The sequence below is a fragment of the Bacillus rossius genome, assembly GCF_032445375.1.
Source record: "Bacillus rossius redtenbacheri isolate Brsri chromosome 9 unlocalized genomic scaffold, Brsri_v3 Brsri_v3_scf9_1, whole genome shotgun sequence".
NCBI lineage: Eukaryota > Metazoa > Arthropoda > Insecta > Phasmatodea > Bacillidae > Bacillus > Bacillus rossius.
The window spans coordinates 12,607,887-12,630,766 of NW_026962012.1; the positions used below are offsets into that span (position 1 = coordinate 12,607,887).

Below are 22,880 nucleotides of genomic sequence, written 5' to 3' on the forward strand. Positions count from 1 at the left end.
CACGGGGTGCCTTGCTCCAAGTTCATGCTCCCTCAATCTCAGTTGTATGGTGTTTGAACTAATATGGGTATAATGCGCCATTTGAAGCCTGTCGTCAGATTGAGTTGAGGCCCTCGATCACACTGCCGGTCCTCCGCTCACAGCTACCTGTCTCCCGGAAATGCTGGAGTGGGTCATGAATAGTGGACTTGGCTACTCCAAGCGTTGATGCTCCAGCCTTCTCTTACCACTGCATAAGCTCAGGCTACGTCTTCACTTCAAACAACAATTATCCTTGACCAGAGTAGAAAAATGTTTATTAATGACAGAAAACGTGTGGTTATAAAATTAAAGATGATAAAAGGTACAAAAACCTACTTACAGTTGACATGAGTTGAGTCCGGTAAAACAGCCTCAAGAAAAATATGCGATAACCCAAGCCTATTAAACCTGAAGGGATTATTTCAATGTACATAGTCCATAGCAACTCTTTACTAACAAGATTACCCACAATAACAAACACATTACTTATAATCAGCCTTTAAAAAAAATAAATATTATGTACATTTGTTTTTGCTGCTGAGTATATCTATATAACTACGACATAATAATCACTTAACTTACAAAATTCCAGTATCATTTAGGTAAGATGATACAAGAATTCCCTTTACATACCACTTATTAAAACTTGCTATGTCCTAATAATTGTATCCAATAGTTACAGACTTAAATTCAGCATCAAAGAGCTATTTTCTTGGTTGTGCATAATTTAAAAATATATTTTTGTCAGAACCCTTCTATCCTGATACTGCTCCACCTTTAGTTTTTGAACTATGATTCACTGTTCAAGTAATAAATCCACAGGGGTTCAAGTGCATTTTATGATACCGGATTACAATTGATTTAAAATAACGGAGGGGAAAACAATGTCATTTTAGTAGGCCAAAGAGGTTGGAATATAGTATTGGAACAGAGTATGGAAGTGAAGATGTTGGTAGTACCGGAGGTAAGTGTTTTGACGTTTGTGTGTTCATTTGCTTGTAAGTATGTCTACGCAATAGGTATGAAGAATGTTTTATGAATCGTAGTGAATATGTGTGTACTTGTATCTAGCGAAAAGTAAGATGTTTATTTGTAACAGATTGTTATAAAGGTGCAGTGGAGAAAGAATGTGTGGACGAACGAAGGTTAGCGTTTCGTGAGACAATTAAATGTAGAAACAGCATCTGGATTTGGAGTGAATGATGCCACGGTAAGAGAAAAATTGATAGTACATTATCACTGCAGTAAAAACCACAAAGGTAAGTAGGGTTGAATGGATGTGAAGTTTTTGTGATTTGTAGTGGTTTTATGTGTATGTCGTGTTGTGTGTTAGGAGACAGTTCCGTATTTAATTTAGGTGAAATATTGGTTTAGGTAATCATAAAGTAGATTTAATTTCAAACTAGGTTCTTAGGGATACTGGTACGTATTTATGTAACAAAATTTTTACAGTATCATGAAGCAGACTATATCCCACCCAGTGTAGTAAAATTTACGATACCGGTAAATAAATTATGGAAAGTAATAATATTATAAGAAAAAACTTCACTGTATCATGAAGTAGACTGGAGTGTAATTTGCGATACTGGTATTTCATTAATTTCAAATAAGATGCTTCGAGGTAATATTTTGTGGGTATCGTCAAGTAAAATACAGTCCCACACGGTAAAGTCTATTACGCAATAATGGTAATTACATAGTTGAAATTAATAATTTCAAAAGAAAACTCAGTTATAATGAAGTAGAAAATGATAAGTAGTATATGCTAAAATGAGGAAGAATTATTTGAAAGTAAGAGTTTTATAGGAAAAATAAATGCGATATTGTGAAGTAGACTAGTCCCACCCAGTATAGTGTATTTTGCAATAATGATAATGTATTGAATGTAAGAATTTATAGGAAATATGTTTGCTGTATTGTGAAGAAGACTAAATTTCCGACCGATCTATTGTATTTTGCGATGTGGTAAATAATTTACTGATAGTAATAACTAATAGAAAAAAATATTCATGATATCGTGAAGTATACTACAGTCCTGTCCACTCCATTGTATTTTATGATACTGGTAAATAATTTATTGAAAGTAATAAATTATAGAAAAAAATGATTGCAGTATCGCGAAGTAGACTACAATCCCACCCTGTCTCGTGTATTTTGTGCTACCGTTTTTAAATCTATATAATTCACAGTTCCAGAAACTTTTATTTTTAAGTATCATGAAGTTTTCTCATTAATAGGGCATGCTTTTATATTTCATGATACTACAGTAATTTATAACATCTACAAAAACATTGATTGTTTGGTAATTAAATATTTTCTAGGTATCGAGAAGTAGACTACAGTCCCACCCTGTCTAATGTACTTTTGATTACCTACCAGTTTTGATCTATACATATAAAAGTGGATGTTGGTATGTATGAAATTGATAAACTCTGACACAGTTTGACCAAAATCCATAAATGTTGCCACATCAAAGTGTTTTCTCATGAAGAAGGTTTTTATGCTATCCATTTTTTTGAATCTCGCCACTAGATGGTGCTGCAGTGTATCAACTTCTACACAGTTCAACCAATCGCCATGTAAATTGGTATGTATAGCTATTTGAACATGAGAATATTTTCACAATATCCATTTTGCTAAAACTCTTCACTAGATGACGCACGTCTATTTCTAAACTGTTCATCCGATCGCCATGGATAAACAGAAAATCATAGGTCACTGACATACAAACAGTAATTGTGTGTCATTTCTTTTATGTCCACCACACTGTCATTTAGTGCTATTCAGTTGCTTTAACTCGCTGACAACACATCACTCTGTCTCCTACAACTTTTATTTTTCAGAATAATGAAGTCCTCTAATAAATAGGGCACGTTGTTATATTTAACGATACCAATGTAATTTATATCATGTACAGAAATAGTGTCTTTGATAATAAATTCTGGTATATCAAATTAGTCAAGGGGTGGGGGGGGGGGGGGGGGGGGAAATTATAGTGTAGTTTAAGATACTGATAAAACAAAATATTAAAAAAATGCAATACATGAGAAAAGTGTGTTTATTGTTCCCCTCCCAAAAAACCCACATATTCCCGCGCTTGTCCCGTAAGAATGTAGGGGTAGTAATGACGCAAGCAACGCCATCTTGGCGATGTCATTAGTATTGTTATGGAATCGTAAAATGCATTCGTCCCAATGCACTGTGTAGCCATAGTGTGGATAAAACTTAAAACACATTTTACTCTAGGCCAGGGTTTCCCAATCTTTTTCAGTCCGCGGCGCACACACATGTTTATATTTTGTCTCGGCGCCCTAACCTATTTGGCTCGTCAAAATAGATAGGTACAATGATACTAGTTAGGTAGATAAGCGCAAAAATTAAAATATCCACGATATGAATCTGAACTCAAAAATAAAATTCAATAGCTACCTAGCTAGTCAATGTAATGGGCGAGCTTGGTGATCTTCACACATTTTTTCAAAACATGGAATAAGGTTTCACACTGCTACTCGCATTTCTTGCCCCACATTGATCTTTGAGCGATATTTGCTTTTGAGTACAGCTACAGATGAAAATCCAGCTTCGCACAAATAAGATGTTGCAAAAGGAATGAAAATTCTTATAGCTTTTGAAGCTAAAGTGGGATATTCATTTTGAACCGATATCCAAAACTCCACCAAATTGGAACATGTGAGAATCTAGTTCTAAGGCTGCTGTCGCAAGAGAGTTCAATGAGACTTTCTTCTTCTTCCGATGTATATTCTGGCGGAGCTTGTGCATGTTATGGGTCTTGGATCCACGCATATTTATCGGCATCGTCTTCGGCAAAGTATTTTGAAAACCATTCAATGAGCTTCGAAAGGTGTTCTGTGAAAAGGGTCTACAGGTCTTGTGAGACAACAAGCTCATCTTAAAGTGAGGTTTTGGAGAATGGTAAAGAAATCGCTTCACGGCGCCCTTCTTAACTTTCTACGGCGCACCAGGGTGCCGCGGCGCACACTTTGGGAACCCCTGCTCTAGGCACAAGACTTCACAGTCAGAAGACTCAGTTAACAAATTAACATAATACAAAACCCCAAAAAAAAAAAAAAACATCTTGACCAGTTCAAAATTGTATAAATTTTACACATGATGGAATATTATGTGGCTATTTTTGAGTTAGCTTTTAATTTTTTTATATGTGAATTTAATATTCAGGGTGTAACTGAAATGGCGGAAAATCTCGCGGATGCAGGTAGCCAGACCTACACCAAGAAGAATGGGTATAGGAACCACCCCTCTGTTGCCAATAGTATGGGCGCAAAAGCACTGTGAATGTAGTGTTGAGGAAACGGTAAAGTGAAGATAAATCAACAACCACAACTAATGAAACGCTGACCTTCCAGATTCAATTAAGATGCATAACAACACGTATGCAGGGAATAAAAGGTGACCACAATTCCATCGCATACGTAGGAAACATGGTGTCGCCTCTGTTACTATGCACGTATTACTGCACCTGTACGTATGTTCTAAGCTATCGTTGCGAAACAATAACAGGAATGACATAAGGAACATAAAAGGTCCTCGTACTTGAACACGCTCAGACAAACCGTTTCCGAGATACAGGCACTAAAAGTCGGAGCATTATGACAATGCGGACAGGTAGGCAACACGTGCAGCCCGCATGTGGTGACATGCGTGTGGGGAAAACTAGCGACGTACAACGACGTATTACCGAGAGGTACACAACAACGTGACACCATGGAAGGAGGAGGGGCAGGGTGCAGACGGGACGTAGTTAGTAGTACGTGTAATGCTGTAATTATTTATTGTATGGATTAAACTTGCAGGACGTGCGGGCTGCGCGTGTTGCCTACCTGTCCGCATTGTCATAATGCTCAGACTTTTAGTGCCTGTATCTCAGAAACGGTTTGTCTGAGCGTGTTCAAGTACGAGGACCTTTTATGTTCCTTATGTCATTCCTGTTATTTTTTCACAACGATAGCTTAGAACATGCGTACAGGTACAGTAATACGTGCTTAGTAACAGAGGCGACGCCATGTTTCCTACGTATGCGATGGAATTGTGGTCACCTTTTATTCCCTGCATACGTGTTGTTATGCATCTTAATTGAATCCGGAAGGTCAGCGTTTCATTAGTTGTGGTTGTTGATTTATCTTCACTTTACCGTTTCTTCAACACTACATTCACAGTGGTTTTGCGCCCATACTATTGGCAACATAGGGGTGGTTCCTATACCCATTCTTCTTGGTGTAGGTCTGGCTACCTGCATCCGCGAGATTTTCTGCCATTTTATTTACAGCCTGTATAAGGTTGGTATAGTCCTAACAAAAATAGCATGGATTTTATGCCTAATTCTCATAAATTCTGATGCTCAGCTACAAAAATAGTTATAAGCATTTATAATCATTAGTACCTAACATTTGGCATTTCGGCACACTGCTTCGTAACTATTGCTTTCTATGCGTCAGGAAGAGCTAAAAACTTAAATGTGCGATATTTTAAATGTAGATGACCCAATCTAATCTGTTGTTAGTGTTCTGCAATTGAGCAGTGACACTGCAGATGGACTGGCAAACTTGAAAACAATAACTAACAAACCATTAGACAAAAATTGAACACTATACTTGAACAAGAACTTAAGAAACAGACAATTGAGAAATGAAATCATACACTGAGCAGTGATCTATACTTAAAGGAACATCATAACTACGCCAAATTTTATTAGTAATTAAGTGTTATGAACTGTCGTCAATTAAAGTAAATAAACATAACATGTAATCTTAAGACAGCCAAGCCTGTTTTACAATTTGCACTGGAGGTGAGATTAATGCGCATCGATTAATAATACTGTTCGTGTGAAGGTATATATATCGAGAAACGTAACACTAAAATTTAGCAATTTACAAAACAAGAATGCCAAATTTATACACACATTTCGTAATCCACAAAGAAAAAACAACCCTGAAAGGGGTGTGATCATTATAAACTAAAGTATTTTATAAGAAATAAACATTGACTTGGCACAACTTTCTGTAACAAACCCCAAATATATGGGCTTCAAGACTACAAAATTCATACCATTGCGAATATTGTATATTTCTTGATCACAAATAAACCCACTTTTCGTACTTCAAACAATCTACACCTGTTCAGTAAAAATGGTGACTGTGCTACTGCCAGTACTTAAACGACGTTTCAAACACTAGAATGCGAATGAATGCAGTTAAATAAAACAACCAAAAATATTCTACGCAGTGTAACATAGAGATTATTTTATATTCCTAACACTGTTCATATAAAGTTTGGTAAAGCTTATTAATGTTGATTTGACTAATATTCTTTTTCTGAATTTCGGCACTCATTTGTTAGTTTTCACCATTCCTATTTTCATTGCCCGTAGTTGGTTGTGTTGTTGGCGTATGTGTTTTGTGTTTTTAGATTACCTGGTGAATAGAAACTTTACTGAGGACTGAGAAGTACATTTTCTTTAATTGAAGTAGACTGCTGTAGTGAAAATTGCAATTTTTCGAATGCGAACGTGGTGTCGAATACATTTTTTTTAATAGGTTGTCATAGTAGGACTTTAAAGTTTATTCATACACACGATGGCCGCTGAAAATAAGAAAGGTAAAACGAAGTCAAACGAAGAAATTTTGGAAGGATTTCAGACTTTAAGGGCAGAACAGCGTCACATGGTCAACAAACTTTCTGAAATGGAAATGGAGCTTCTGGAGCATAAAATGGTCATAGAATCCTTAAAAACTATAGAAGAAAGCCGAAAATGTTTCAGGATGATTGGTGGAGTACTGTGTGAAAGAACTGTAAAAGACGTACTGCCGAATCTTATTTCAAATAGTGAACAGCTCGCCAAGTACGTCGATACTTTAACCGAGCAGTTAAAGAAGAAAGGTCTGGAACTGAACGAGTACAAGGAAAAGTTCAACATCAGAATCCGTGGCCACGACGAGCTGCCCACGTCGTCAGAGTCATCCAAAGAAGAGACCAATCAGAAGGCACGCACCGGAAATGTTCTGGTGGTTAATAACCCGGTGTGAACATAAATATCCGTAATAAACATTTTTTTTTTTTGCTTTGATTTTACTACCCTGTTACTTAACCATAATAAAAACTGTGTAAATAACGATGCGAGCAATGGGCTGAAAATGAAAAACGTAGCCTGGATTGATCTGTAAATCGAGAATTGTATTCTTTTGGAATTATAGTTTCTACTGCTTTGCAAAGCCTATTTAAGTTTTTCTAAGTAGGTTCAGTCTAACATGATAGTCTATGCAAATATGAAAGATTCTTTTCATGTGCAGGATACTGCTGAGTCAAATTTCTCAGTGTAACTATTAATTTGTTGATTATAAAATATTCGTAATGTAGTTGGTATAAGCAGTGTTTCTTCGCATTAAGTGAAGTAGATTACTAAAAGTTAATGAAGGCGAGAGTTTGGTTCATGTTGAGCACCTAGATTAGTCAAATGTATAAAAATATTGTTTTGAGTAAAGCTGTAGGCCACACAAAGCTTTGCGATGTTCGCTAAGTTTGCTGCGCCAGGTGGCCAACTGGCCATACAGGATAGTCTAGGTTGCAATGTCTGAGAGACGCATCATGTGGAATCAGAGTGATGATTCCGACGATAATATTTTGCTGGTTCTCGCAGCATGTAAGTGGAAAAAGAAATGGTTCATGAATTTAATATAAAAACAAAATAATTAGAAGAATTTCATCATTTGATGAAGCAGTTGCTTGTGAGGACACCCAGTTAATTGGATTATTTCATGATGAATTCAACTCAGTTTGATAGAATTCCCTTGGAATCAAATCCCAGGCATTCTCCTGCATAACCTGCCTTCTATATTCTTCCATCAATTTATTCCATAAACATGAATATTTTCGTAATCTTGTAATAAACTTTTCCGTTGACTTGGCAATTCAAAGCACAATACTGAGGGAAATTAAATTTCATAAAAAGCAAACGCAGAAGTACGGCACAAAAACAGTAACATTTTAGAAAAATAGCTGAAAACCAAACACCTGGTGATGTCATCAACATAGCGATCATAGTGCTCTGTGTGGCCATAGCTTTTTGGTGTACTCAAATTGCAGCAAGTGTGTGATTCCATAATAGCTTTTTACAGTACATCACCTTTGTACAATTTATTAAGAAGGCTGAAAGAGCAAGTATACATACCTACTGAGTCTGTTAAATTTAAACCTATATGCACAAGTAGGGAAGGGTTTAAGATGGTAACGAGTTGTAGAATTCGAGTATTATGTTTGCCAAACTGCACTGCTGCAGACTATGATCACCATAATAGGATATAATAATTAAGTAGTTTTGATCAGTTATTGGTTTTTACGGTAAATATGTAGTAGGGCGGTATTTGCGAAAAAAAATGCTAAAAATTCGAAAATACTTTTATTCTATGATCTTTCACTTTCTCTTTTCAAAACAACCGGCGGAGATAAGAAATTCCAAATACTTTAGGAGATATCGAATTTCTTAATTTTGCAATACAAGACCTGTGCAACCATTCGACCGTCGCAATTTTTGCTATTTTGCCGTGTGTTCGTGAATGTGTAATTAATGAAATGTTTGATTAGGTCAGGTCAGTTACATTATAAATACTTTCAAACTAAGGTGATATTAAAAATAATGTGAATTAATTTTAATTATTCTTTAGTTTTAAATTATTTATAATGTAACTGACCTGACCTAACCTAACCAACCGGGACAAAGGATGGACAGTAGGAACTCACCTAATTTTTTTTTTTACTTATTACTTGCGCAACAATATTCAAATAACAAATAAGACTTTAAAATTAGAAACGTTAAAAACTCACCTAAGTTGGAGGCGGTAATTAAACACTGTTTTAAACAATAAATGAACTAAATAATCACGTATTGGTTCATTTGAATTCTGGCCTATCACGAACAATCACGTGACATCATTATCCAATAAAAAAATAGATACTCGTAAACAAGAAACAATGGTGAAAATGCCATATGAATGCACTGGTATTGTGATGAAATTTAAAAATTCAATATCTCCTGAAGTATTTAGAATTTCTTATCTCCGCCGCTTTTAATGAAAAGAGGAAGTTGAAGAGCATATAATAAAGGTATTTTTGGATTTTTAACATTTTTTTTTAGCAAATACCGCTGAACTACATATGATGAACTTTAAAAATTCGATATCTCCTAAAGTATTTGGATTTTCTTACCTCCGCCACTTTAAATGAAAAGAGGAAGTTTAAGAGCATATAATAAAGGTATTTTCGGATTTTTAACATTTTTTTTCGCAAATACCGCTCAACTACATATTTACCGTTTTTACAAAGGTTCATGAACAATGACTAATCTGAACAGTATATTTAATGTACTAGTACTATCACTGCAACTTCCGCGATGATTATGACCTGCGAAATTGTTAATTGGGCTTCAGTGTCAATGGGCAGGAGTAAGAATATATTTAATGTTATTTAATGTTATGGATGAACCCATTATGCTTATTCCAGGCATGCATATGTGTGAAAAATTGTTGCACATAAATATAAGGATTTGTTTATTTGTGAATTAATTTAACATTTTTAAAGTACTCTACTGCAAGTCTGAATTAAAAATTGTGCTCATTCTACTCCCTCTCGTAGTGGCTAACTGGTTCACTTTTAGCAAGTTCAGACATCTACCCAAGCTGTAACTGTGGTGCTGTGTACTAGTGTACTTAATACATTCTTGTCATCTCCGTATGTAGGCCGTTTGTGGATCTGCCTACCCACCGTGGTTTCCCCTCAGGTGGTGCTTAACAGTTGTGGGGTGTCCACATAGCGGCACGAATCACAGCTGTCCTGGATATGTTGCCTCCCTTCCCCTTTCCAAGCACTTGGCTGTTGGTGGGCATGTAACAAATTAAAAAAAAAATTAAATAAATGAATTAAAAAATTTATTTTAGAGATAATACATTCTTATGGAAGAATTGAAAAAAAAAAAAAAAAAATTGTCATTTACCACAGAAATTTTAAAAACATCTGGTGACAAGAGTTGTGAGATACAGATTTTTTATTTACAACTGATGTTACTGTCTACATTTTTTAACCTACAAATCTGACTAAACCAAAATTTGGGCGAGAGAGTGCAGTGAGTAAACTCTCCATTGATTTTGGACAGCGGGCTAATACTCTCCGATATCAAGAGTGAGTGAGAGATATGGTCAGATATGGCCCTAGTGTAGGTATGTTTTTTTTAAAGAGCCTAATAAGTATCAGGGAAAAAATTAACACACAATACTAATATGTCAATAAGATTTTAATAATCTTATTCACCAAGTGAATCATGTTCATTTTGTATATTTTACCAACCTCATGCCATTCAATCATGTAATCAATTTTTTTACTTGATAGTTTGGATCATGTCATATTCTATTGTGTCAGTGATGTGGAAGTACGTACTCTTTAGTACCTATTCTGATACTAGAATAAACACATTTAAACATAAGCACAAAATTTTTAACTTAATCTATGTTGATTTACAGCATATTTGTAGTACTTGGGAACCTGTTAAGGCCCGTCTACAACAGTCCTTATCCTAATGTGAATGATGTTACATTGTCGTACGGAAAAATTCCCAGTCTACAATTCTGATCTCAGATGTCAGAATCTACTGATTTCGAAAGTCACCATAGCGCAGTAAATTTAGATGGCCAAAATAAATGTTTTTAGATTGTTTTTGATAATCGTTTTCATGCATTGTAAATGAGTATGGACAAAAGTTTTGAATATTCATTTAACTTGTGAAAGTTTTAGTTCAATAATATTTATTTATCCTGTAAGCAGACTGCAAAAATGAATTTGTGTTCAACCTTTGAAAAGCGTTGCAAATAGCACTGATCAATATTTTGTCTTGGTCTTCAAATATATCGAGTGTTGTTCTTATTCTTCTATGCTATCCAAGGACACAGATTAGGACAAAAAGTTCAAATGGACCAATGTCTTCGGACCATCATTCACACCACCTATGTCTGAGGGTCACGTGGACTAAACAGTGTTCAGTGCCAGTCAGACACAATTTGGGACATACAGGCCTTTAAGGTTTAGTGAGTTACTGGGAAATTTTAACACTTCATCATCGGGGTGCTGACTTATGTTCAAAAACTGTTATTTTGTTATCTTAACATCAGTAATATCACTGCCCATATGTATTATGTCATGAGCAACTGCAAAAGTCATTGAATATTATGTAGAAAGTGACCATTTATAATTTGAACCTATGTACATTCATTAGGTAATGTTTTTTTTTAGCAGATTTTTTAATACAAATTTTAAATGAGTAATTTTGTACATCTTCTTACCAGGTGTAAATCTCACAGCTTGCTTGAAAAGGTGGTGGTAAGAGCTAATCCTCAGAGGAGGAACTGATCGTTGAAGCTGTTTATATCAGTAATCCATATGGTAAAAATTCATCTTTGCTTACCTTCTCAAAATAAATTATGAACAATAAAATTGCCACATTTATGCCAGAGTTGCTTGATGTAGAAAATTATGCTAATTAACAAACACAGAAAGTTTGTTTGAAGTTAACTCACATGTTTATCTACTTCGTGAAAAACTTCAAAAAACTTTAGTATATACTGTAATACTAAAAAGAACTGCAATACAGTACAGTCAATCAATCGGTTAATGTTGGTTCCACCAACTATATATTGCTAATGGTAAAAAACAAGCTATTAATGGATTAATGCTGTACACTGTATGTTCCAAAAGGAACTTACAGCAGCTAGCAAAGTAATGTGTATCTATATTGTTTTTAACATTAATATTTTTTGCCTGTCATTTTGAAGATTGATATAACATAAAAATTTTATGCTCAATATTATTTTATCAATAAACCTGTTTGTCTTGAAAAAAAAAATCTGTCTTTATAAGTGCTGATTTTGGTTTCTCTCTCTATTTATTCTTAAAACTTTCAAACTCAATAAAGAACAAAGTTAAATCATTGTTGTTATGTTAAAATTGTGGTCTTCCTGTAATGTTTAACTGTTCTTTGGTATCACAATATATTGCCTTAAAATTTGTGACAGTTTTTCCTTCATAAATTTTATGATTTTTCAGCATCTGTTTGAAAGTGCATAGCGAGTTGTAAATGGTATTTGTTAATGTAATGTTTGTATGTATAAAAAAAATATTTCTGCAGTTTTTGGAAGATGAGATCAGTGTGGTTACAATTCTGCAGTTCTTAATTGTAAACTCGAGGCACCATGCAAATTATCACTGGATGTGAGCTTTATATTGTTTAGTTGCAGCTATTAACTATTTAGTTAGATATATCATATTCGCTCACTTAAGCTTCACTATTGATTTTTTTAAATGCTTTTGTTAGTATTTGAATCTCATTGTGTGCAAGCACACGCAAGCATTCGGCAGGTAGCAGCTGGGAGTGGTGTGTTCTTATTGGCAGAAGGCAGGGAAGAAGCGGAGTGAGAAGGATTCATGAAGCTGCAGGTTGTCTCGCTTCATACGCAACCCATCCCCTTTTCCTGCTTTCGAGCTGGTGCTATCTCGCGAAGTGGGCAAGTTGGGGTCTGCTGTGTCGTGTCACCAATTAGTCACTGTAAAGTCAAGCATTTTCATTGTGGTTTGGGAAGTCACTAAAATGTGCTGCTCTTGATAGAACCTTCTTTGTCACTTTGATATAACAAATGGTTTAAAAAATGTTGATCTGATATTTTGATACATAGTTTCTTTTTAAGTAACCTTTAGAAAAAAGCAACATATTTGCCTAGAGGGCATTTATAAAAGTACCGGCAGATATATGATATGTTTGAAGCATTTTGCATGTGTTACTAAACATAAGTTAAAGAAATTCACAATTTTTTATTCCTACAATTCAGTAGATACGACACTTTGCCGTGATGTTGGCTGGCTGAATTGACAGCTACAAAGCCAGAAACTTTTTTTTAAGATGGATTCATTGCAAAATCTATATTAATTTCACTAATTTTTATAAGCTGTAGTTTTTGTACTGTAATCAGTGTGAATATCTTGGTAACTAATTGTACTTGAGTTGTAAGGTTCTTAGTTTATGGTGCTGTATGCTTAGAACCCATAATTTTGTTTGTATATAAAAAAAATTTACTGTGTAGATTTCACACTACCTATTTTACAAGATCTACGGTGTTAGATTTGTTTGACAAATTTTGATTGGCATGGTATTAACTGTCGCAGTTAGTCAAAGTTTTTGAATTTTAAAGGCTTGTATGAGCAGTTCTTGAGCAATTTTTTATTGGTATAAGTAATTGTGCTGTAAGTTCTGTACTCTTATATGCACAGTATGAAAGTGGTAATTCAATGTTGATTTTTGTGTTGGTTGTACTGGAATGAATTGTTAATAACATAAACACACTTGAAGACTTGTTTTATTATCCGATACTGGCCCCAACGTTGCACATACTGAAACATTTTGTATGTTTCCTCATTAATTAGAATATTTATCGTGTCAAAAATTACGGGTGGATATTGTAGAATATTTATAACAATCTCAGTTTCAAAATATACCAAGTACAATTACATTAAGCAACTGCTTAAACAAATTGTGCTTAACTTAAAATGAGTACATAAACCAATACTAAGATGAAAATCAACGAAAACCTGACCCAAATGGTGAGAACCCATGTCACCTACTGTAACACCATGTCAGTGTGTTAGTCTCAATAGTAATGCAATGTATTAAAATTTTAAAAAGTTTTGAATTTTTCTATATGCCTCCCCCTCACCCCTTCAAAAAAATTTACCTTTATCATTTCTACAACTGAACCAGCCAATTTTCTTCTGTAATGTTCTTTAGTTTAGGAGAAAGTTATGAATAAAAACCTACAGCTACACATTTCTTCTTTTTATGCACTATCTAGAGACAGGATTTTACAGTTTTATATTTTGACCAGTATCTTCAAAAAAAAAATTTTTGGTAGTATCTATTATTTTTTATTATATGTCACTAGTATCGTGCATAAATATATGTACAAAAGAACTCAAATTGTAGCCTGTATCACATTTTATATATCAAAACAAGAAACAATGTTATTAAACTGCTAAGCCTACATAACATTTTTCACCAGAGGTTAAAAAAAATTCAATTGATTCGTGGTTAAGTTTATGATGCTGCCATATTTCTAAATTTAGATTTACCTTTCGTCAGTGTCTAATCATTACCTTGCCAATAATATAATTTTAAAAATCAACATGCAATGTTGATAGCCCGAAATCATTAACATTTCCACATGATTGTTCTCTGTATCCCTTCACCCAGATCAATGTGGTACCAGATGGTTTTATTTGAGTAACTGTTGTTAAATTCCTGCAATGTTTGGTTGAAAGAATTACGATTATGCTAACGGGTGGAAGTCGTTTTTGAAGTTAAAAATTCCTTAGGTGCGTTGGTGCCGAAGTCATCTGCATGTTGCGGCATTAACACACACACACATATATGTATATATCACTTATTTGAACACTGCTTATTAGTGTGTCAAATAAACGTCTGTGATAAAAAATACATTATAATTTTAGGATTATACATTCGTTACACAAAATATTTCCTACATTCATGTTAGATGTATTTAGAACAGTGGTTTTATGCGTGACGAACGAAAGTACTTGGGGTCAAATCTTGTCTATTTCAATGTTTTTACAATCCTATATATAATTACGCTCATCACTGACTCTGATTTTGTAACGCCAAAGAGATACGTATAAAATAGAAAATGCAAGTGTAACAATAGAGTAACATTTGAAATACAGCTACATAAGTGGATCAGGCCTTAATTATTACATTAAAGTGTTTGTTATAATTATTATTTTTCAATGGGCCCCTTACCAATAACTATGCTTATAATTAATTAAAAGGCTTATATCTTTTAAAGTTTAGCTATAAATGAAAAATGGTGAATGTTTTCAGTTTTTGAAAATCTAAGTTTGCATCACTGGGGATGTTTAGATGACAATTTGAATTTTGTAACTATGCCCTTTCGAAAATATTTTTTTATATTTTTTTTATGTATGTATATAATATGTCAGAAAAGGTTTTTTTTTTTCTTCCAGATTTGCTTTTTTCAGTTATGCCTTTTTGAACTTTTATATATATATTTTTTTTGTGGTCACTTCATCTTTGCTGCTAAAATTATCAGAAAATAGCACAGATGCACTGAATATATAAATTATTTTTTTTTTTTATAACTTCATATGTATATCACAAATAATTTTCATTTGCAAAACATTAAAAGCAATTGGATTTTTAATAGAAATTTTGTGTAGGCCTATATTAATTTAAAGAATTTGTAATATTTATCTTTTTCAACAGGTGCCTAGGTGACCTACAACCTCTTACTTTCTTGGCTCATTATTACATTTTAACACCATAGTTAAAGAAAATTACTTATTGTTTAAGTAATTGTTATTGTAACAACTTTAAATTCACAACCCAGTCCGTTGGTTTAGTTATTTTACACTACGTAGGCATATAACATTTATTTTTTACTTACAATAAAAATAAATCTTATAAACATAATCAAAATAATTGTGTACACACAAATATGTGTATATACATAAAGATAAAGAAAAGTTTATGTTTGTTTACTTCCATGTTTTTACCCAAGTGTAAAGTTTTACTCCGAACTTGGAGAAATTTTAAACACTTAACCTTCAACATAAGTAAAATGCCACTGTTTACATAAGATTCCTAAAAACAATCCTCATTACTGTTTCTCATAAGAGTAATTTTTGGTACTTCCTGGTAAAATTTTGCACTCCTTCCATTTAAAATAAGAATATTACTGTCTTCATGTAATTGTGAAAAAAGCGTGTCTACAAACTTTATGGAAACAAATCTCATTGAGTAGGAAATTAAGAAGTTAAATATCTGCAGCATTAAATGCTTTTAAATATTATATATATATATATATATATTAATGTTTTTAAAAGCATTTTTGTAAATATTTCAATATTAATTTTCTAGAGTAGGTGCTCTTATAAAAATATGCACCTAAAATTTGAAAATTGAATTTATGAGTTCCTCTCATTCTATTTGATGACTCTAACAGCAATGCGATATTTCAAGGTTACCAATAGTACACTGTTTTGAGCAGTTTATAAAGATATGTTAGCCACATTATAAACACTTAATGGTGAATCTCAGAACAGTAGTACTCAAATACAATTTTTCGGAGTTTTATTTTTTTTCACATGAGCGCCTATTCTAGGAGATAAACTGTTTTATCATGTTTCACGGAATTATTTACGAAATAAATGATTTACAAAAACTCGGTTTTAAGATTAGGTATGTTTCATTGTTAAAAGTCATACAATCATTGCCCTTATGTCATCATGTTTAGTTAGGTCGTTTTTCACAATCAAGTCGATTTTTTTTTTAGATTGCAAAAACTTGTTTTGATTATGAATACACGTTTTCATACAAATAAATGAAGTGATGTCAACCGGGCCTGCGCCCCAGAAGCCTGGTCAGCCTCCACCACCTTTCCCCTCGCCCCCCGTCCCACTTCCCGTACTGGCAGCCGCTCCGTCTTGAGTACGTAGTCGTGTGTTGTGTTTGAATAGCGCGCCACGGACGTCTATAGGGCGCTGTAGCAGCAGTGCACCACACCCCTTTAACTAGAGATAAACATTGCAATTCTCTTTCTGCTTATTTTTACCCAAGAGGCGTGTGACGGCAGATCGGCCGGGAGTGTTTTATGAACTTTAAGTAATATTTAGTTAAGGCATAAACAACGAAAAGACGTACCGAACATGCACGAGGCGAACCGAAGTCCGCTGAAGCCGGACTGTTATCGTTAATAATAAATTGTTGTAATTTTAGTTAATAGTTTTTATCATGCATTAGGTGTAATATAATCATTAAGAGTGTTTAATGTTTTACCTGTAGCTTCCTGTGGCACGTAATCGTAAATAGGTATAACGGTAATTGGTTCGGCGCGAAGACGCCATGTCAGGCGAGCAGAGCCCTGAGCTCAGCCCAGTCCTTTGCCAGCACCGACCGAGAGCAGACGCATCAGCGCCCCGGGGACCTCACCGCTTGCCTGCACTGCTGAGTACGTAATTCTGTTAAATCTTAATCATCTGAAATCTTTCGCTCGTAATTCCTCGGGGCTTCTCTCGGTCGAAGGGACTGTTTAAATAATTGTATGAGTGACCACTATGGTTCTTTTTATGCTAATTACCTAATTGTAGAGTGTGACCACGTGGTCAGGTCGCACCACGTGAACCGATTAGTGCCGCAGGCGTTGTGTGATATAATCAAAGGTGTAGGCGAAGTAGCAACTAATAAACTAGGGCATACAATTTTATTTGTATTGTTTATTTCAACATCCTGAGTGTGACGGTGTGTGGGACGCCGTAAGAGCCCACTGCGTAGGTGGAGAGCGCGCCCGACACTGAGAGCGGACCAGTGGTGAGTACTAGGATTGGCTTTAGGGGGGTTAAAATCACGCCTTACATGGGTGACATCACGGCCCTGAAAAAGTCTCTCCCGGGTCCGTGCCCCTTGCACGGTGGCGCCCACAAATTAATCTCAGTACATGTATCGACGCGAACCCCCGCTTAGCATAAGGACAGTTAGGCCGCGGCCATCTCAGAAGTATGAATTTATTACTCTACGAAAACAATATTTCAAATGACGAGAGAAAATCTGTGCCGACATTGCTTATTGTAATAAAGGGAAGTTGAATTTTGTGGGCTTTCTTCAGGCCAAGCCACTAGGATCGCTGCAGTCAGGAATCACCAGTGTTCGCCATGTTAAAAGTTATGAGTTTCCTATATTGTTCTACTAAAATATTTGGTTCTAACCTATTTTGTGTTTTTCAATTTTCCACTTGTCTGAAATAAATCAAATGTAAAATAAATTTTTTACATAGTACTTAATTAGGTTTTTAAATAACAGCCTAAACTAAGGATTTATAAATTAAATTTTTATTTTGTAATACACCAAATATGGTATTAAGTGAATTTTGCTGCATTCTACCTTGCCTTGACTAATACCATACCTGCCAACCTTACAGAAAAGCAATTAGTACAATTTACAAAAGAAAATAGTACAATTGTAGTACAATCATTGAAAGGCAATTTTTATACGTAATACAGGCGCGGCAAAAATTATTTTGTTTTGCACATATAATGTTCACGAAAAAAACTGTAAAAAACAATATGGTAATACGTATTTGGTTTTGGAAACATACCTTTTTTTTAATGATTCTAAGTGCATGTCACTGGATACATATCATGGTGCTTGAATACGTTATTTATTTTTTCTGCAGCAGGGATACATGTGTGGCAGATTTAGCTTTCTTGAGAAAAGTTTCATCGAAGTCTTGTTCATAACAAATGCTGTTAGTACGTTTTGCCAACAATATATTGTTTAAAACTTTGTCTGACATTGAAGCTCTGAAAGTGGTCCTATTTTTTTTAATGCTGCTAAAAACCCTCTCACACTCAGCATTGCTATGTGGAATAACCAACACTGATAGCATTGCATGAGCAACTGTCATACTTAAGACCACCAACACCACTACCTATTTCCCCTATGTAAGACCACAACTTGTCTATTCTCTCCACTGAATCCAGTGGGATGTCATTGTCCACCTGCAAAGAACAAAACTGTTGTTGAAGAATGTCTAGTGCCTCTTCACGTGTCTCCCCATCCTTGACAAGTAGAACAGCAGGAAACATGTCCACAAAATACTTCACTCAAGAAAATGATGAGCTCTCAATATTTTTCACATTAACCACTTCAGCATGCTTTGAAATTTCATTTTTCAAGGGAAATTTCAAAATAATGTAATCACATGAGAGTTTAAAGAAATTCCTAACTGATGTGTAAAACTTAGATTTGTCAGACTGTGTCAATGTAGCCACTACTTTTGATGCATTGCAACCCACAACTAGGTCTTCATCGGACTTCTGGTTTGTAGCACTATTGTACAGAACATCAAGTACTGGTGTTGTCTTGATGACATGAGGTTTTACAAATTTCACAAGCAATTCTTTTAACACGTCTGTCAACAATCCCCTAAGAAGATGTATGTGAGGTGTTTGAGACTGCAGGATAACGTTTGTCTTATCAAAAACAGGAATAACATGTCACAAAAAATAACAAACTGCTTTATTTAGGTCATCAGTGAGAAACATGAAAACTCTCTCTTGACGTGACAAAATTGGAATAGTTTTTTGCTCTTCTGGTTCACATGACTGCTTGATCTTCTTGCCATAACAAAAGTTATCTGAAGTTGAAGTTCTTTTTAAGGAACTTTCACCTGAACGCAAGCCTGCATTTCTGTTTTCATCTGAAGCTCTGCAAGAACTTTCTTCGACTTTACCTGGCAACTTCTTAGGGATTTTGTACAAATGTAAAGAACCTTTTGGACATTCCAGCTTACTATCTACTTCTTCTTTAAAAAACCACATTAAGGGTTGCCACAAATCTATTAACCTACCGATACACTCTCCCAGGGATAACCACCTAGTGGAGACATGTTTCAAGAATTTCTTTGATTTTTTGTCACAGAGGATTTGCAAATTCTTGAGCTGCTCTTTACATTTAGCACTTTTATGCAAATAGTAGTAAATATCAACAAGGATTTCATCTACACGAACATGAAGCCCTGTGGAACCCTTTTCTGCTGCTAAGTGCAGTAAATGGCATGCACATCCCAAAACAATAATATTTTCATTATGTTGCTGAAGTTCTGCGGCTACACCATTTTTGTGGCCAATCATGACCGATGCATTATCGGAACCTAGGGCAATGCAATTTCTAACAGGAATGGAATGCTTTTCTAAACTGTTGAGTAACATTTTCCCGATGTTTTTCCCAGTTGCAGCACCCTCTAACGGTACAATTTCAAGCAAATCCATTTTGATTTGAGAATCTTTCTCACTAAAATAGGTCACTACAACTGGGTAAAGCTTAGAATCATCGTTGCTCCCATCTGTAGCAATTGAAAATGGAACTTTTTTCAACATACCTGCTGCAACATTTTGACACTCACTTGCCATTTCTGCAATTATTGCAGTGGTTTTGGTGCGTCCACAACTGTATTTCTTAGATTCTTCGCTCCTGGGAAACATTTTTCTCAACAAAGGTCCAGCATGATCTGCTACTGACACCGGCAGGTTATGTTCCAGAATAAATGATGTGAAATAACATTCTGCTCGAATAATACTAAAATCGTCACTTTGAACACTAAAAAAATTACTAATGTTGGTTGAACTTCCAAGTGAAGCATTCCTTGTGTGTTTCACTGTTCCTTCGTGAACTTTCAAGTCATTTCTACCCCCGTGCAAAATATTTATTTCACACGAGCAATAAGCACAGAAAGCATAATTGACGCCAGTTTTTGAACGCCTAACCCACGGAATTTCTTTACTATAACAATCTAAAAATACTTGGTTATAAGATTTATTTTTCTGTTTACTCGCCATTTTTACCGCAAATTTCTGCGCATGCTTGAAAACAAATAATTCCCGTACGCGTAGGTGTAGCTTCTCCCTGTAGCAAACACGGTAATTTTCCACTGCCAATGGCGTTCAAGGTTACGTTCGTACAATGAGTGAATATTACGGTACGCTGTAGTGAAAATATGGCATAACTACTACAAATGGAGTATGCTAGTTCCGAAAATACAGTATTACGAGCTTTCTTTATTATCTACTAAACGTCTTCTGTTGTGTACGATCTTGATACCGCATGTCGCATGTTCGATACCGTAATTGTATGACATCAGTATAGATTTAATGTTACGAATCACCCAAATGAGACAAAAATTGGAAAAAGCTTGGAAATCGTACAATAATTTACACCAATAGTACAATCGTACATTAGGGCGCAAAATCGTACATTGTACGGGAAAATCGTATAAGTTGGCAGCTATGTAATACTATAATTCAGCATTAAAACTCTTGACTGTTGTAATATTTGCCATTTACGGTTGTTTAGCAATAACTAAATGTTATATAGTTTTTAAATTATTAATTATTCTATTCTCTTAGTGGACATCTACCATGCAAATTGATAGCTTAGAAAGGTATAAACTGTACAACCTATCATGACAACACAAAGTCATGATGAGCTTTTAGAGAACATATAGCCAGCCTGACATCCATTTTCACTGGTTCCTTGCAAGAAAACCAATGATTTTATTCATTAAATATTAATAAATTTAATAGTAAATGTCTTCCAAACAAATTCAACCACAGAAAGACAGTCATGGTTTAATTTTTTGTCAAAAGCATACACACAGTATTCAGTGACATAGCAAAACGCACAAATGAAGTTTATTTCCTGTGACTTTTTGTAGAAAACTAAGTGATTTCTTCTTTATAAAAAAAAAAAAAAGAGATCATGGAGAGAGAAACAAACCAAAATAATTAGACCACTACAGGTGTAAAAGAACTGTGTAAACATCAAACTGCATGCTACCACTGACAGCTGACACGTATGTTTAAGCACATTACAACACTTAAAATAATAATCTTTGAAGTGTTGCCTGTTAAGAGCTACAAGTGATATTGTGAGTTAGGTGAATTGATAGAATTGACTCATGCTGGAAAAGATCGGTTGCACATTGGGTTTTGACCACACAATGTAGAGGTTCACAAAATTTGTTCCTTCTGAAGCAGTACCCAAACTGCTTTCATCACAGAGCAAAATAATAGCAGAAACACAACTTAAGCTGTCCCATTTGATGCTTTTAAATTTCAAAAACACTGCACATCAAAGACCAGACTTGAATAACTGATCTCATGCTGTCAACTGCAACTCAAGTTGCCTCAGAAATGAAGAGAAAGTGGACTAGACTTTTGATCGTAAACAATGAGGTCATCTCTTATAGCAAGCGGAGCAAAGAGGAATGTTACACAACTGAGCTGCAATGTCTCATGCTGTGCCACAAATGAGTGAGGATGGACTGTATTTTTAAAACCAATATTACAGAAATATTGTATAGGTATTTATGAAGAAAAAAACCCCACCATCAGTGAACATGTGAGTACTTTATTAAGGCAGGTATGCCCTACATGATTCACTGCATACTACTACAAATATTCAACAATTGACACAGGCATTTGATGTATATTAAATTTTCTTCTATTTTTTACAATACAAAGGGCCAGAAAACTTGTGGTTGATAACCAAATTCTAAAGCTTCTTGAAATACATCTGTACACACAGCAAACTATACTTGGTATAATTTAAATAAATAAAATTACCTGCACTACAAAAATTTAATGATTTATCAAAATTTACTATACAATTCATAAAAAATATAAAAGTTGATTATACAGAACACAAAACCCCTTTTTTCTTCTTCAAAAATGTATCTAGGCCACAGTTTCATTTCCTAATCATTCTGTTTGCACAAGTAGTTCAACACGCACTATAAATATAAAACTCTAAAAACTGTTACTCGCAGTTCACATCAATAATTTATCACAAAGAAAATAATTTTCACAACAGACGATACCACAGGACGAGGGGCGAGCGACGCAGGGGGAGGCGTGCCCTCAGCACTTGACGCACGTCGACGAGTCCTCGCAGTCCCCCTCCCCCTCCTCGTCGTCCCCGCTGCTCGAGTCAGACGGCACGCCGCGGCTGTAGGGGCCCCGCGGCCGGCGGCCCAGGTGGACGATGCGCGAGAAGGGCCGCAGCACCACGCCCCTCGCGCCGCTGCGCGGCCGCACCGCTCGATACAGCGTCACCGACGATAAGGCCACTGGTTTCCTGCGGGCAGACTGGCGACGTCACGTTGCATCGCACACACGACACCAGCTCGCACAGCACTTATGAAATTACA

At 35.2% G+C, this 22,880-nt stretch overlaps 3 protein-coding genes across 9 annotated transcripts in view; 1 reads left to right on the forward strand and 2 right to left on the reverse strand.

Moving 5' to 3' along the window:
* LOC134542649 (F-actin-capping protein subunit beta) overlaps positions 1-6,366 on the reverse strand; it is a 38,629-nt gene extending 32,263 nt beyond the window's left edge. Inside the window, exon 1 of the mRNA XM_063387062.1 lies at positions 6,106-6,366. Within this exon, the coding sequence (XP_063243132.1) occupies positions 6,106-6,108 (3 nt within the window). The 5' untranslated portion in view covers positions 6,109-6,366. The remainder of the gene's footprint in view (positions 1-6,105) is intronic.
* Positions 6,367-6,521: 155 nt separating this feature from the next.
* Positions 6,522-7,742, forward strand: LOC134542650 (prefoldin subunit 2). Its single transcript, XM_063387063.1, has one exon. The coding sequence runs from the start codon at positions 6,633-6,635 to the stop codon at positions 7,080-7,082; it is 450 nt and encodes a 149-aa protein (XP_063243133.1). The 5' UTR covers positions 6,522-6,632; the 3' UTR covers positions 7,083-7,742.
* Positions 7,743-22,060: 14,318 nt separating this feature from the next.
* LOC134542667 (tubulin monoglutamylase TTLL4-like) overlaps positions 22,061-22,880 on the reverse strand; it is a 118,386-nt gene continuing 117,566 nt past the window's right edge. For all 7 annotated transcript variants that reach the window (XM_063387103.1, XM_063387100.1, XM_063387098.1 and 4 more), the window contains one exon: positions 22,061-22,807. In XM_063387103.1, the coding sequence (XP_063243173.1) occupies positions 22,661-22,807 (147 nt within the window). In that variant the 3' untranslated portion in view covers positions 22,061-22,660. The remainder of the gene's footprint in view (positions 22,808-22,880) is intronic.